This window comes from Rhinoraja longicauda, chromosome 14, assembly GCF_053455715.1.
Source record: "Rhinoraja longicauda isolate Sanriku21f chromosome 14, sRhiLon1.1, whole genome shotgun sequence".
NCBI lineage: Eukaryota > Metazoa > Chordata > Chondrichthyes > Rajiformes > Arhynchobatidae > Rhinoraja > Rhinoraja longicauda.
In genome coordinates, this window is record NC_135966.1 from 16,924,359 (window position 1) to 16,940,882 (window position 16,524).

Consider the following 16,524-nt stretch of genomic DNA (forward strand, 5'->3'; position numbering starts at 1 on the left):
GCAACTGGACGCACCTCCCACAAGTGAAGTCGTCAGGGACCCTGGAAGTCTCCCCACATCCTGCAGGAAGAGCATACTGCTGCCCAAACTGCCATCTCTATTGCATTAGACCAAGGATGTTCTACAAAAGAAAGAAAAAAACACAATGAACTTCATCCTGCCCTCACATTCTCTACCAAAGCTTCTTGAGCCAAAGCCTCACACTTGCCCTCCACAAGGTACTTGCGCCTTTGCACTGCCTCGCCCAACACAGTCGCTCTGCGAGTGTCTACCTTTATTTTATACACCCACTAAGACCAGTCACTCCAGGATGATAAGTCCTTTCAATTTCTCCAACTGAAACTCGCCTCATTCACCTTGTTCACTTGTGTTCCCAACACAAAATGTCATCTGTCCATTCATTCCACAGATGCTGCCTGACCTGCTGAGTTTCTCCAGGAATCTGTTTTTTGTTTAATTATCATATGCATTGGGAGCAGAATAATGAAATTCTTGCTGCAAATTTACAGGCACATTAATGCAAAAACACAAATAGATATACAATAATCCAAATAAATGATCAATTATACTAGATAACCGGACTCTAATAGTGCACGTTGAAGCACGTCGTAAAACCTATAAACAGTCCATGGTAGTTTGTTGCTTCGTTAGGTTATGATGAGTGTCATGCAGTGTGGTTCAAGAACATGCTGGTTGATGGGAAGATATTGTTCTTGAACCTGGAGGTAATGGTTCTAGAGTTCCTGTACCACAACCTCAATGGTAGCAGCGATGAGAGCATAGCCAGGGTGCCGGGGGTCTTTGATATTAGCTGTCTTCTCGAAGAAACACTTCTTGAAGATCTTCTTTGATGGTGGAGGGATAATTGTCCGTGATGGGTCCCTGCATCTGGCACCACTAAAGTCCCCAGTGTGGCAAATTTTGCACTTTTCCTGCATTGGATTATATTTTGAGATATGTTTGAGTTCTTAATTCTAGAAGGTTAGGATCGAAGGGGGGAATGGTTTCTACTCGAATCTTTACTTGACTTTGACAGTATAAATTTGACCTTTATAAAAATGTACTTCGTAAAATGCAGAGGACACTTAAGTTCCAGCTGTTCACCTTCATTACAATTTCAAGTGATGTTAAACTGACTCGGGTAAACGGAGATTAAATGGGTATGCATAAAATTTCTGTCCATATATGCAACATGGTGTTTAATGAATAGTTCTGATCATATTACTTTGGAACAATTCTTCTTTGACCAAGTATCCAAAATGCTCCTGAAAGTTGACAAAGCTTCTGTTTTTCCAGTAACCGTAGAAATTAATTTTGCAGCATCACTTATTGTATCTCCATTGTAAATCTTTCTGACTTTATTCATGGATTAAGACCATTTTTGATAGCATCTTTTCCATTCTGAAATGTATTTGATCTCTTGCCAAACAGAATGGATCACTTTTTTTGCCAAAAGTTGTGAATGCTCTTGAAACCTTTGTCAACATTTTATCGTCATATTTCTCTGCAAGCTTTTGGAAAGTGTTATGCAATTAGTCTCCTCGTGCACTTGCTCTATAGACCTGAAAATATTACCTTTCAGGTATTACCTAAAAATAAAAATCTTTAAAAAAAATAAATAAAAAAGTATAACCCAGGTTATAACCTGTAGTCGCAAACATTTTCATTTCCCAATAGATACTTTTTTTGATTATCTTGATCCCTTTCTTTCATTTTCCCTTTTTCGTTGTTCACTGGATATCAGCCACTTACCAGTTCGCTCGTGGTGATGTGGAATAGCAGGGGGAGGGTGTTTCTCCTTATTTACTCTCTTAAAAATACTTTATACTCACAAAATTGTTCCAAACATAACTGGAAGGCTTACTTTTTAATTTCAAGCCTAATTTAGTCAGCAGTTTCAGCATGTGAGCATTTATCTAATAGCCATCATAAAAGGATTATGGTTGATGTAGTGTTTGATAGGGGAAGCAGTTATTAATGTTCCAAGTATACCAGCATCTACTAATTCTACAACTGAGAGAAAATGGGTAGTCAGGAGCCATATGGCCCCTGTTAAAATTGATATTGGCAATATATTAATGAAAAACAAGACAATGGCAGACATATTGAATAATTGCTTTGCGTCAATATTTACAGTTTAGGAAGAGGATAGAAAGCTGCTGGACATCCCAAGGAAGCCAATATTGAATCAGGGACGGGGACACACCAAAATTAATGTAAGCAAATAACATTTGTGAAGAAAATAATGAAATGTCCCCAGGACCAGATGTTTCCATCCCAGGGTATAAAGGAAGTAGGTGAGAATGTTGGTTGCCCGAAATATAATCTTGCAAAATTCTCTTGATTCGGGAACCCTACCTTCTGCTTTGAAAATTGCTTGTGTGATCCACTATTCAAGAATGATGCGAGGTAAAGGCATTAACCTGGAATATGTAACCTGACTTCATTTGTCAGAAAATCATTAAAATTGGTAAATCAATGATAGTGTAATTGAACACTTAAAACTTTGAGTTGAACACAGAGTTCCAGCAAAATGATATTAAGAACAAGCTTGCCTGGTGAACTTGATTGGAAGTTTTTGAAGAAATGACCAAAGTAATAGACAAGATAAATTCTATGAATGTCCTGAAAGCTTGTGCTAAGGTTCTTCTTAATATTTTTTGACAACATCTAAATTCATGGAATTGAAGACAAATTATTAAACTTGTAAGGAAGGTAGACACAAAATGCTGGAGTAACTCAGCGGGTCAGGCAGCATCTCGGGAGAGAAGGAATGGGTGACATTTCGGGTCAAAACCCTTCTTCAGTAACTTGTAAGGAAGTTAGGTGACTGACAGGAGGTGGTGAGAATAAAAGGCAAATACTTCCATTGGTCGGACATGATAATGGCCCACAATGTCTGTGGGGTGTCAATTATTTACTATTTACTAATTATGTGAGTGAAGGAATAGAAAGCCATGAATATTTGCTATAGATACAAATCTATAGCAGTGTAGGTGACTACAAAAAGTGAGAGGCTAGGCAATTGTGCAAAAGTGTGGTTACATGAATTCCCCTGTCAACAATGTGAGGCGATCCACTATGGACCAAGAGAAGAGAGAATAGAGTACTTTTAAAATGATGGAAGGCTATCAGCAGTGACATTGTCTTGGGGATCCATTAATGTAGATCAGTAAAGTGTAAGGAACAGTGCAGAAAATAATTGAAGGTAAAATGTCTCTTAACCCCAAGGATTAGTAAAGAGGAAGTTTAAATTCACAGCTATTTTAATGTTTAATTTGAAATCTCTGACAAATAAATATTTGTTATGCTAAGGTATTAAAGGATGAAGGACAAATGCATGCATGTGGAGTGAAATCATAGAGTAGCTGATATCATTGAATGAGGGCAGAGGTTCTTGTGTTCCAAAAATTATTTAACAACTAAAGGTATTTCGTCTAATTTGAATGCAGAGTCTAATGTTTTGGTTGTGTAATTATTAACAAAACTTACAACATTTATAGGTTTTTCAAACAGTGGTCAAGACTGAGCTATTGGCAAAATCAGGACACAAATACTGAAACTGAAGTGACGCATGTTTTTTTTTTAGCAATAGGAAATGCATATGCCATTTTGAGCAATCCTGAAAAACGAAAACAATATGATCAACGTAAAAAGGAATTCACAACCTTCCGCAGTTCCGACGCTGACAGTTCAAGCCATTACAGAGAATTTGAAGCAGATATAACACCTGAAGATGTATTCAACATGTTCTTTGGTGGAAGGTTCCCAACAGGTTGGTATTACAATCGTGCAAAAGGATTAGTTTGTGCATAATAATCACATTGATAACGAGATCTCTTCACATAATCTCTTGTAAAACTGTTGGTGTCAGCCAGATGAAAATGTAGCAGTAGTTTTTTTTCCCATTTACTGGCAACAAAACTTGCCTCAGTGAGTTGTGCATTTTCAGTCAGATTTGAACACCACAATGGCACTCATGAAATACAGACGATTACTGCTCTGTCAGACTTGCCTCTTTTCAGATGAGGTGATTAACTATCTACTAATTCTGATTGAAGTGGAGGTGAATACTCCAAGGTGTCCTGTTGAAAATTTATACTTCAGTTTATCATTCTAAAACTTTTCAAGTTAATTGTCATCTTGCTTATTACAACATAGAGAGATGAACGGGAGCCTCTTTACCAAGACGGTGGTGAATCTTGGGAATTCTTATCCTGGGGGACTCACTCATTCAGTGTCTTCACAGCAGAGGCTGAAAGGTGATTAGATTGAGGAGGATGGGGTTCATGTGGACGGTGAGGTAGAAGGTGAGCTAAGATCTCATTGAATGGGCAAGCAATGGCAAGGTGTCGAATGACCTCTTCTACTTCTGTTTCGCTTACAGAACCAGTTACTTCAAAACACATTACTTCAAACACTAACTCCGTGTGGCCTTTCCATTTTGTTCCTACATCTTGTGTTCTGACATAACTCATTGAAATATGGATTTGAGTTTTAATGTGAAATCACACAAGATGAATAATACAGCACAGGAATAGCCCCTTCAGCCCACAATATATTGGCCGACCATGATGCCAAGACTAACTCTTATCTACTTGCAGATAGTACATATCTCTCCACTCTCTGCAAATCCTTGTGCCCATCTAAAAGTCTCTTAAATGACCTTATCATACCTGTCTCCACCATCAACTCTGGCAGCACATTCAAGGAACTTGCAACCCTCTGTGTTTAAAAAAAAAAACTTGCTCTGCATATTTCCCTTAAAATTTGTCCCTCTCACCTTAAAGCTAAGCCCGCTTGTATTTGATATTGGCATCCTGGGGGAAAAAGGTTCTGACCATCTACTCGATTTATGCTGCTCATAATTTTATATACTTCTATCAGGTCTCCTTTTAACCTCTGGTATTCTAGAGAAAACAATCAAAGTTTGTCCAACCTAGTAGCTAATAGCCCTTAATCCAGGCACATTCTGGTAAAAATAGTTTGTTAAATCTTTGTATTAAATTTGAATATGTTATTCCTACGTTGTAGAAGTGACTAAATAACCTTGGGTTACCTTATATTTATGAAAGCTACTTTGTAAATAGAAGTCATTCCTTTCTTGCTAGCCACAAATTCGGCAATAAAACTCAAAGCCAGTCTTCCATCTAAAAATCCAGTGGAAGGAAAATTCTTGCTTTGTTCAGGCATCCTTTGGTTTTGAAGTGACTAGGTTACTTTTAGGAGAAATTAGATTTGCCAGTCCTGATTTACAAAAAGTAAAAATCAAACTATTATGATTAGAATAATCATAGCTACACGGGAAAGAGGAAATGTTTGTCTTTTTAGGCATTGGAATGATTTAATGCCTATCTGAAAATACTGACAAAATTCAAGAGGCGTATCTCATTACAGTGTTGTGGATCCATCCATATGAAATTTCAGTGCACTGCGCTCTCAAGTGAATCTACACTTTGATTGCTCGAATGTTTACTTGCCATTTTCCCTGTTGATATTGATTTTATAAATTATAACGTTTTTTTTAAATTGATGGCCTGTGTGTCCTTCTGGTGCACACCAGTTTAACAAATCGCCCGTTACTTCAAACACTAACTCCGTGTGGCCTTTCCATTTTGTTCCTACATCTTGTGTTCTGACATAACTCATTGAAATATGGATTTGTGTTTTAATGTGAAATCACACAAGATGAATAATCATTGTGCACTAATCAAAGAAAAACATAATCCAGTTAAAGAAGTTTCGATTCATTCGTTTGGTTGCACATCATTAAAAAAAATTTTTAATGAAGTGCAAGTGGACTTTAAGCAAAATGTTGAATGCAGATGTTGAAACGGTGTCATTCCTTAGATTATTTGTGTTGCTTAGAGCTTGAAGGGAAACTCCATCTCCCTTGAGATTGCACAAAACAAGAAATTGAGTAAAATAAAGATTTATCAACTGTTACAGACTCTGATTATCAATTCTCATCCTATATCTACTAGGCGGAATAGAACCGATCAATTTTGAAAACAAAAGATGTCCTTTTTAGATGTGTCAGGGAGAAAGGTGAATTTTCTGTTTTTTTAAATCACAGGCCTATTAACAAATCTTTTAAAGTATTGGATGTCATCAAAAATAAGAGCAGATGTTAGAAATACAACCCCTCAAGCCTGTTACATCATTCAATGTTAATGGCTTAACTTGACCTGCAGATCATTTAGCATCCTTTAAAAAAAAAATTTAAAATTGATTTGAATGTTTAAAACAGTGATTGAGATAAAGATTTCTAAAAATTCACTATCCTAAGTGAAGCAATGGTTCATAACTTATAAACTGTCTCATGTACTTCAATAGATAGACTCTCAGTCTGAAGAAAGGTCTCGACCCGAAACATCACCCATTCCTTCTCTCCAGAGATGCTGCCTGCCCCGCTGAGTTACTCCAGCATTTTGTGTCTATCTTTGGTTTAAACCAGCATCTGCAGTTCCTTCCTACTCATGTACTTCAATATTGTGCTGTCTAGATTCCATCTAGGGTAAAATAAGTTTTCAGTATACACCCTGTCACAGATTGTAGTTTTCAATGAAATCTGCCATCATTAAAAAAATTCTAAAGTGCTAAAAAATATATATCTTGACCATCAATATATATATTCGGGGAAATATATAACTGGTGTCTTAGTACTGATCCTAAAAGATTAGTAGCTTCCACATTGCAGCATGCCAACCTTAAAATGACCCATATATTGCTAATAATTTCGACCCTTTAGACAGTGCTCTATGCATTTTACCAAAAACTCTTACTTGTATCACAATCTTCAGCTATCACACGTTTGTCAGCTTCTACCATTGCTACCCTACCTTGCTAACTAACACTTCTCTAGTGCATCCTCCAGTATGTTATTGTTAAACATGATTTTACTTTTATATACTATGTTCATTCTCTCTAAGGATATTATGATTTTCTAATTTTTTTCACACCAATAATGGATTTTCTTGTCGGTTGATTTCAGGCTAACAGGAGAATTGTTTTCTCTGTCCTCTCTTTGGATATAGGTTATCCTCACAATCCACTGAGATTATTTCAGAATGTAGGGTGTTCTGGAAGAAAGCATCTCAATATAGAAACAAGAATTCTAAACACATTGTTGCTGTTTATAGATTTTAGATTTGAGATCTGTAGCTAGAAGTTTAAAAAATATTGAAATCTTTATAGATAGAAGTAGCCAAAAGGAACGATGGTGGCTAAAACCAAGAGAGCCTTCAGATTTTTTCCCTGTATGTTTTTGAGGAGAAAAATAGGAACGGGGTTAATATTTTTTTCTTTTGCAACTATTACTTGTGCGCACATTCACTTCAGCACTTTGTATTCTCCATCCACCTTCAAAATATTGGAGCATTAGTGTGACGGCTCACACGAGTGCTGAGGCATAAAGCATAAATCTTGATGCTGTTGCAAAACTTGCCTTGTGCTTTCGATAATTAGACAAGGTAGTACAAACATACTAATTTCCCCGGTGTGGGACGAATAAAGGAATATATTATTATTATTAATATACAGTATGCAAGGTGTTTGGTGTCTATTGTGAATGTTTAGTACCGATAAATAGAGCAGAGCAAATGCAAATTCAAAATCTTTGGCTATAATTTTTTTTTAATTGTGTATATCGTAAATATGTATTCTGAAGCAATTTACATGTATAAATCAGTTTTAACAGTTGGATTTTATTATCTGTTTAAAATAGTTAATGTAGCATCCCTGTGATTGTATTTTGATCAGGTAACATTCATGCCTATACGAACGGAAGTACAACATACACCCATATTTACCGTCGGCGCCGACACATGAATGAAAGGGCAGAAGAGGAAGAGCCAGAGCAAAGAATCCAGGTAGCGTTACATTTTTAAGAGGCTGGATAGATGAGATTTCATGGCATGAAGAAGAGAAGTGAATGGTACAGTTAATTCTCCGTTTTGTTTTCATTATTGGGATTAAACCCTAAAAGCACTCTATTCCAAAATAGGGAAGGCAAATTAAAGCTTCAAAAATAAATTTCACGTTCTGTGCCTATAGTCATAAGTTGCAGATGAAACCTCTGCAGATATCACATATGTAAATCTGTGATAAAATATATTAACTACAGCAATAGGATTTGCCTCACATCTCTGCTTGAATATTGCTGCTGACAAAAGAAGAAAATAATGCCCCTTTTCTAGAAATTATTTCGTGTTTTGCATGCTAAAGAACTGGTGATTGAGTTATTTTTTAAACAAAGGATATTGTATCATCAATAGCCATGGGTGAGGTATCAAAAGAATGTAGGATGCGAGGCTCTGCCTCATAGAAAATAGGGCCATTCAGCCCTTCGAGCCAGAACAGCCTTTCAACAGCACCCTGTTCCTGCTTTCTCCACATTTCCCTTGATTCCGTTAGTTCTAAGAGCTATATCTAATTCTTGAAAACATGCAGTGGCAGAGAATTGAACAGATTCACAACTTTCTGGGTGAAAAAGTGTTTCCTCATCTCAGTCCTAAATGGCCTACCCCCTATCCTTAAACTGTGACCCCTGGTTCTGGACTCCCCCAACATCGGGAACATTTTTCTTGCATCTAGCCTGGCCATTCCCTTAAGAATTTTATATGTTTCTATAAGATCTCCTCTCATCCTTCTACTTTCCAGTGAATATAAGCTTCATTTAAGAAAGGTTGTAAGGAAAAGCATAGGAATTACAGTTGGGTGAGCCTAATATCAGTGGTGGGGAAACTATTGATGGGGATTCTGAGAGACTGGATGTGCATGTATTTGGAAAGTCAATGGCTGATCAGGGATAATTAGCATGGCTCTGTGTGTGAGAAATTATGTTTCACGATTTTGATTGAGATTTTAGAAGACGTGACCAAAGATATTGGTGAGAGCAGTGTGCTGGACATGGTCTATGTAGACTTGAGCAAGGCCTTTGATAAGGAACCCTGTGATAAGCAGGTTTGGAAGGTTAAATCATGTGATCTAGTGAGCTAGCTACTTAGACATAAAATTAGCCTGGAGGTTGGAGACAGTGGGTGATGGGAAAGAGCTTTTTAGATTGGAGACCTGTAACAAGTTGGGAGCCACACTGCCCATTTTTATTTGTTATTTATCTGAACAATTCGGATATGAATATAGGTGGCATGGTTTGTAAGTTTGCAGATGACATTTAAAAATGGTGATATTATGGATAGTGAAGAAGGTTACCTAAGATTATAATGGGGTGTTCATCAACTGGAGAATAGCAGACGGAGATTAATGCAGATAAATGCGAGGTGCTGCATTTTGATAAGAAAAAACAGGGCAAAATTATAAACAGTAAATGGCTGGGACCTGGTGAATTTGTAGAACTCCCAGAGAGATTTAGGAATGCAAGGACATAGTTCCATGAAATTGACGATATGGGTAGATAAAGTGCTGAAGAAGGATTTTGGCATGCTTGCCTTCATTGGTCAGGGTATTGAATACAGGAGATGGGGCAGTAAGGCTATATTTGGAGTACAATGTACAGTTCTGGTTGCCCTGCTACAGGATGGATGTCATTAAACTCCATAGGGTGCAAAATAAATTACTAGGATGTGGCCAGGACTAAAGTGTATGTTAGAATACGAGGCTGAATAGGCTGGGTCTTTATTTACATGCAGTGTTGGAGGCTGAGGAGTGACCTTTGTAGAGGTATATCAAATCATGTGGGGCATAGATAAAGTGAATAGCCACAGTTTTTTGCCCTGAGTAGGGGAGGCTCAAACTAGAGGTCGTAGGTTTAAGACGAGAGGGGAACATTTTAAAGGAGATTTGTCAAATTATTTCACACAGAGAATGATACCTATATGGAACCAGATGTCAGAGGAAGTGGAAGTAGTACAGTTATCACTTTAAAAGACACTTGCATCAGTAAATGGATAAGAGAGGTTGTGAGAGATATGGGCCAGAGGCGGGAAAGTGGGGCTAGCTTAGTTGCAAGCTTAGTTGCACAACTTGGTTGGCTTGGGCGAGTTGAGCTGAAGGACTTGTTTCCATGTTGTATAGCTCTATGAGGGTAGTAACAGGGTAGTTGGTATCTGCTCCAAATAAGTTCATAAATTCATGTGATAGGAGCAAAATTAGACCATTTGGCCCATCGAGTCTACTTTACCATTCAATCATAGCTGATCTATCTCTCCCCCTCAACTCCATTCTCCTGCCTTCTCCCCATAACCCCTAACACCCGTAATTAGCCAGTGCATAATTTATTTCTCTCAAAGTGTAAAGGTTGAGCTTGTGGAGAGGGCTTACAAAAAACACTGCACCTGATGATTAAGAAAATTTGAGAATTCTGCAAAGGAGGACTAAGGCATTGAAAACGAAATAGAAACAAATAAAAAACTAGGTAGATTTGGTGAGAAATGTTAAATTAAGTTTATTCGTCATATTCCTCGAATCCCGGAATATCTAAAAGTCTATTAGTCTTACTGCAGGAGTCAAAATCAATCGGGACTTATTCAATGCCAGAGCAGATGGGAGGGATTGGATGACCACCTCTTTAGTTTTTTCACATGTTTCTATCAATAAAGGAGTTAGTTGCTGAGAAACATTTTATTCCCTTGCTCTGAATGAAAAGTTGTTACAAATGATATCCATTATGATTTAAGTAGTTTAGAACCATCTGACCATTTTCTTCTCACATTTCGCAGGGTACCTATTCTGCATTTCTGCAGCTATTACCAATCTTTCTATTAATTCTTGTGTCGCTAGTAGCCCAATTGATGGTGACCAATCCACCTTATAGTCTTCACTACAAACCGTAAGTTTGTTTTTGAATTCAATCATTTTGGTTTAGCTCTATTGTCACATGTACCGAGGTACAATGAAAAGCTTTGTTTTGCAGAAACAGATCAGATATACCATACATAGATACAATCAAGTCAAATTCATAAGTAGAATAGATAGAGGAAAAGGGCATGGGCAAGTTGGGCTGAGGAACCTGTTTCCATGCTGTTTGACTCTGTAGAGAGTGCAGAATATAATTCTCAGCATTGTAGCGCATCAGTGCCATAGACAGTCCAATGTCCTCAATGGGGTAGAGGTGAATCGAAATTATTTAAATCATTTGTAATGCATCAGTTCCATAGACAGTACCCTAGTTTATTGAAGGACTGTTCAGTAGCCTGATACCAGAGGGGAAGAAGATGTTCCTGAGTCTGAATTTCAGGTACAGAGTTTAAGCCAGAAGGGAGCAGGGAGATCTGAGGCAGCGTGGTGTAGATGGAATCAATGGTAGAAAGTCTCGTCTGTGAGCTACATCTGCAATTCCCTGCAATTTCTTGCGGTCGAGGCCAGAGCTGTTCCCAAACCAAGCTGCGATGCAACCCAGCAGTATACTTTCTATGATACATCTGTAGAAGTTTGTAAGAGTCACTCGAGACCTGCCAACTTTCCGCAGTCTCAAAAGGAAGTAGAAGTGTTGGTGTGCCTTGTGTCAGAAGGAACTGCAGATGCTGGTTTAAACCGAAGATAGACACAAAAAGGTGGAGTATTTCTTGGAGATGCTGGAGTGCCTTCTTGGTTGTCGCATCAAAGTAGTTGATCGACCACAGATCATTAATAATATTATCGCCAAGGAACTTAAAGCTCTCAACCATTTTCACTTCGGCACCATTGATGCTGATTGGGGCATGTACTCCACCATGAGTCAATAATGAGTTCCTTTGTCTTTCTGACATTGAAGGAGAAGTCATGTCACTAAGTTCACTATCTCCTTCCTGTACTCCGTCGCATCATTGTTTATGATTTAGCGCACCACAGTGGTGTCATCCACAAATTTGTAGATCCAATTAGAGCCAAATTTGGCTATAGAGTTGTGTGTTTAAGAAGCAAAGTAGGAAATTGAGTACACATTCTTGTGGGGCACTGATTGTCAAAAAGTATTGTGAAGGAGCTGTTGTCTCCTATCCTCAATGATTGAGATCTGTGGGTTCGGAAGTCAAGGATCCAGTAGCAGAGGGGGGAGCAGATTCCTAGGTGCTGGTGTTTGGAGATGAGTTTGAATGGAATTGTGTTGAAGAAGAGCTATAGTTGATAAATAGGAGTCTAACATGTGGTCTGGGTGTTCCTGAGATTAATTTAGGGTCAGAGAGTCTGTTGCAATGGTAAGCAATTGCAATGGATCAAGGCTGGCTGGGAGGCTAAGGTTAATGTGCACCATCACCAGTCTCTCAAAGCACTTCATGTTAGTGAATATCGTACCCACCAGACGATATTCATTAAGGTACTCTAGCTTGTTTTTCGGCACTGGGATGATAGTGGTCTTTTTCAAGTGGGTTAGAAGTAAGGTGTCTGAATACCTTTGCCTACTAATCCACACAGGTCCTGGGTTCGCGGCCAGTGACTCCATCCAGAGCAGTTGCTTTCCGTGCATTCACTTTTGTTAAAGTCGATTTTGGTACAGGCTCACCTGAGACTGCCGAGGCGGGCGGCATTCCACACCAACCTTGGGTTCAAGGCAGGCATAGTATGCATTGAGTACATCAGGGAGGGACCCATTGTTGCCAGTGATACAGTCCGCCTTTGCTTTGTTATGTGTTATAGTGTGCAAGCCCTGCCACAATCTATGGGTATGCGTGTCATTACTTTGAGACTCCAGCTTGGTCTGGAATTCCTTTTTGGCATTCTTAATGGCACTGTGATGGTCGTAGATAGATTTCTGGTACTCTGGATCGTTTGACTTGAATGCTGGAGACTTAGACTTCACCTGGGAGTGGACCTTGTGTGGTTTCTGGTTGGGGAATAGATTTATCATAATATTCAGTCCACGGTCCTCTGCATAGATTGTCTGTGACAGCTGTAGCATAATCATCTAGATTAGCCTCCGACATCTTGAATACAGACTCGTCCACTGACTTAAAGTCAAGTCAAGTCAAGTCAATTTTATTTGTATAGCACATTTAAAAACAACCCACGTTGACCAAAGTGCTGTACATCTGATTAGGTGCTAAGGAAAAAAATGAAACATACAGTAGCATGCAAACAGTTCACAGCGCCTCCTCAATGAGCCTCAAACGCTAGGGAGTAGAAATAGGTAAGGGGTGTCATCAGTTTCCTTGTACCAACATTTTGATATATTTGCATCTAAATGGTTTTTTAAAGTCTTGCATTTGAAACTAAATATAAAAAAAGGATTTAAGAAAATGCATTCAAGTGATGTATTTTGAAAGTTGCTAAGTAATTTAGAATGTCACATAGGTGAATAGATTTGCCTACTGACTGCTGTTGTTTGTTTGAACGGAACCTTAGACAGGTTCTGTCTAAATTGTGCTTATTTAAGTTGCTGAGAGAAAACGATGATGCTAAAGTTCCTTTTATTGATGACATCAAGGTTGAATGCAGTCTAATCAGTGGTTGTCAAAGACGATTTGAAATTTTTCTTCAAAACATTTTAAAAACAGATTTAAATAATTTACATGAAGAACCATATACATTAAAATGAATAAAAATACTAAGAACGTTTTGTTGCATGTTTTTCATCCTCCCCCACAGGATTAGTGAACTTATCCAGATGCCAGTCCCATTGTAAAACTGAGGTGTTGCCTGCCCATTACATCTGCAACATTTCCTCACAAGTCACTGCATCATCAACATGACTTTCAGAACATTTCAAGCTTTCCTTTTTTTGACATTGCTTAAGCACAAATCAGAGTTGAAGCTGAGTCATGAATGGAAGGAAACTGCCAGTTAACAATCAGGAAATTCAGACACAAGTAACTGCAAATGCTGGTTCACAAAAAAAGGGACACAAAGTGCTGGATTAACTCAGCGGGTCAGATAGCATCTCTGGAGAACATTGAAATTCAGTTTATTTGTTTTTTGTATGCATAGTGTCGCCACAAGATGGCAGAGTTACTACTTAATTGCATTGCTGGATGTTGAAATGACATGCTGAGAAACTGCTCTTAAAAGTCATATAACGGCAGAGATGTTTATCACTGAGCTGCTATGAAATTCCATCAAAATACAGACATTAATGGAGTTTTTGGCCAAGAGTAAAATTTATAAAAATAAATCCAGTGCTACTACTCCATTGTTAGAATTAACATCAAGTCACAATGTATGCATTACATACCAATGTTATAAAAAGTCTCAACGTGGGATGAGACATTAAACATGATAGCCAGGAAATGTGGCAATATTGTCTTTGTATATTTATTCTAATATTAATAAGTATAGTTTATACCTTAATAGTTCAATACATTTATTCATTTTTATTTAATGTTGCGCCCTATATGCAAACTAACTGAATAATGTATTTTTCCAATTATTCAGGTCATTGGGCCACGTTCTATCTAGAGAAACGGAGCATTTAAAAATCACATATTTTGTTAAGAACGGCTTTCAGGAAGACTACAGAGGCAAAGCATTGCAAAATGTGGAAACTAATGTTGAGAACGACTACATTGACTACCTTCAAAAGAGCTGCTGGAAGGAAAAACAGCAAAGTAAATATGCATTTAAAAGCTGGTGTTTACTGATGAAAGAAATCCTTAATAATATATAATATAATATATTCCTTTATTCGTCCCACACCGGGGAAATTTACAGTGTTACAGCAGCAAAGTGAATAGCAAGAGATCAGTCATTATAAATAAAAGTAAAGACAAGGATAAATTGTCATCAGTTTTCTGTGTATTCCTTAACTGTTACTGCTACTGTTGACTGGTCTGCCGGGAGTAGTGCTGGTTGTGCAGTCTCACAGCAGTGGGAAGGAAGGACCTCCGATATCTCGCCTTCACACACTTGGGGTGAAGGGGTCTGTCACTGAAGGAGCTACTCAGTGCAGTGACAGTGTCCTGCATGGGGTGGGAATCGTTGTCCAGCAGCGATGTCAACTTTGCCATCAATTAATACAATTAATATTGTCATTTTTTTTAAATTCAAAGATTGTTAATCAGTGAAATATGATCACTTGACCAGCTAGATGGCTACATCAATGTTCAGCTAGAGCATGTAGAAATATAATAATATATTAATAATATATTCCTTTATTCGTCCCACACCGGGGAAATTTAGCGGCCTCAGAATATAATTTTGCAATTTAATGTACTGTGTTTCCAACACTGTTATCCTCAGACAAGAACTGCAGGCGTATTATTGGGACCAACCATATGGGGGAGCTCGGTGACCATGAGGAGAAATATAAGTCTATGCATATTTTGTGTTCAATATTCTTTGTAACTAGTCAGTAATAATATCAATCGTGACTTTCCTTAGTGCAGTCGTTCAGCTGTCTTCTTTGACTTGGCTATCCCTGTAGAACATTTATCTTGTTTAAACATCGAATATGAATATACAATATGAATTTGCTATCAGGTTCCTGAGCCAATCACCCCTTTCGCACCCTCTTCTCAGAGATGTTGCCACGCTCATCTTCTCTTCACTCTCCCTCATTTTGTCATTCTATTGTTGCACTTGAATATTTTTTTGCACTACTTCAGATTGCACTACAATCTGCACTACTCTGCTGCTTAGTATTCATCATATTTATTGCAGTAGCTACAGTTAACACGTGTACTGTTTACTCTGAGCTTCATACAAACAAGAAATTTCATTTGTCCCAGTGTATATGATAAACTAATTAATCTGAATTTGAACAATATGCATATGTTGATGCAAGTTAAGTTTGACTATATAGGGAATGCCATTGGTTTATTATTTTAATTGTAACAAGATACAGTTTTAAAACCTTTGTATTCTATCCAGTGTAATCATATATGAGTACAATCAAACCAATCACAAGCACAACAGGTAGTGCTAAGAGAAAAATACAAGTGTGACAAATATAGTGTTACAATGTTAGTTACGGAAAAAGCACAGATTAAAAGAGAAAGTGCAAGGGCCCCAATGAGGTAGGTTGGGAGTTCAGGACTGTACACTTAGTTTATGAGACAGACTGTTAAGTAGTTTGAAAATAGTGAGGAAGAGGCTATTCTTGAATCTAGTGGTATATGCTTTCAAGTTTTTGTATCTTCTGCCTGACAGGAAAGGGAAGAAGAAGGAATGACATCCTTAGTTTCCTGAGGAAGTAGAACATTGATGTGCTTTCTTGGCCATAGCTTCAATATGGCCGGTCCAGAACAGATTGGCGGTGATATTTATGCTTAGAACCTGAAGCTCTTGAGCATCTCCACTTTGGCATCATTGATGCTAGCTAAAGCGTGTACACCACCTCATTTTACTGAAGTCAATAACTAGCTGCTTCATCTTGTAGAAATTGAGGGAGAGGTTGTTGTCTTGACACCGTTACTCAGCTCTCTTGTTACTGGATTGCATCATGAATTGGGTTACATTGACTTTGTTGAAGGGACTTTTGAACTTTCATCCCTTGTAAAAGGATGCAAGTTCAACATTTTCAATTAAACGGGGTACCATTATTTTCTTAGTGCCTGGAGTGTGTAGGTTAAGCAAATGGGTCTTTATGTGATATCAGAGTGGAGGAGTTGATCATTTATAATAAAGTACATTATTTTATTTCGATCTCTGCATGCC

The 16,524-nt window shown here is 37.9% G+C and overlaps 1 protein-coding gene and 1 long non-coding RNA gene across 2 annotated transcripts in view; one reads left to right on the top strand and one right to left on the bottom strand.

Moving 5' to 3' along the window:
• LOC144600102 (uncharacterized) overlaps nt 1-16,524 on the bottom strand; it is a 183,915-nt gene that overhangs the window by 114,060 nt on the left and 53,331 nt on the right. The window lies entirely within an intron of this gene.
• The window catches only part of LOC144600100 (dnaJ homolog subfamily C member 18-like), a 28,403-nt gene that overhangs the window by 9,776 nt on the left and 2,103 nt on the right, over nt 1-16,524 (top strand). The window contains exons 4-7 of the mRNA XM_078411517.1: nt 3,590-3,775; nt 7,762-7,871; nt 10,680-10,789; nt 14,305-14,477. Of these exons, the coding sequence (XP_078267643.1) occupies nt 3,590-3,775; nt 7,762-7,871; nt 10,680-10,789; nt 14,305-14,477 (579 nt within the window). The remainder of the gene's footprint in view (nt 1-3,589; nt 3,776-7,761; nt 7,872-10,679; nt 10,790-14,304; nt 14,478-16,524) is intronic.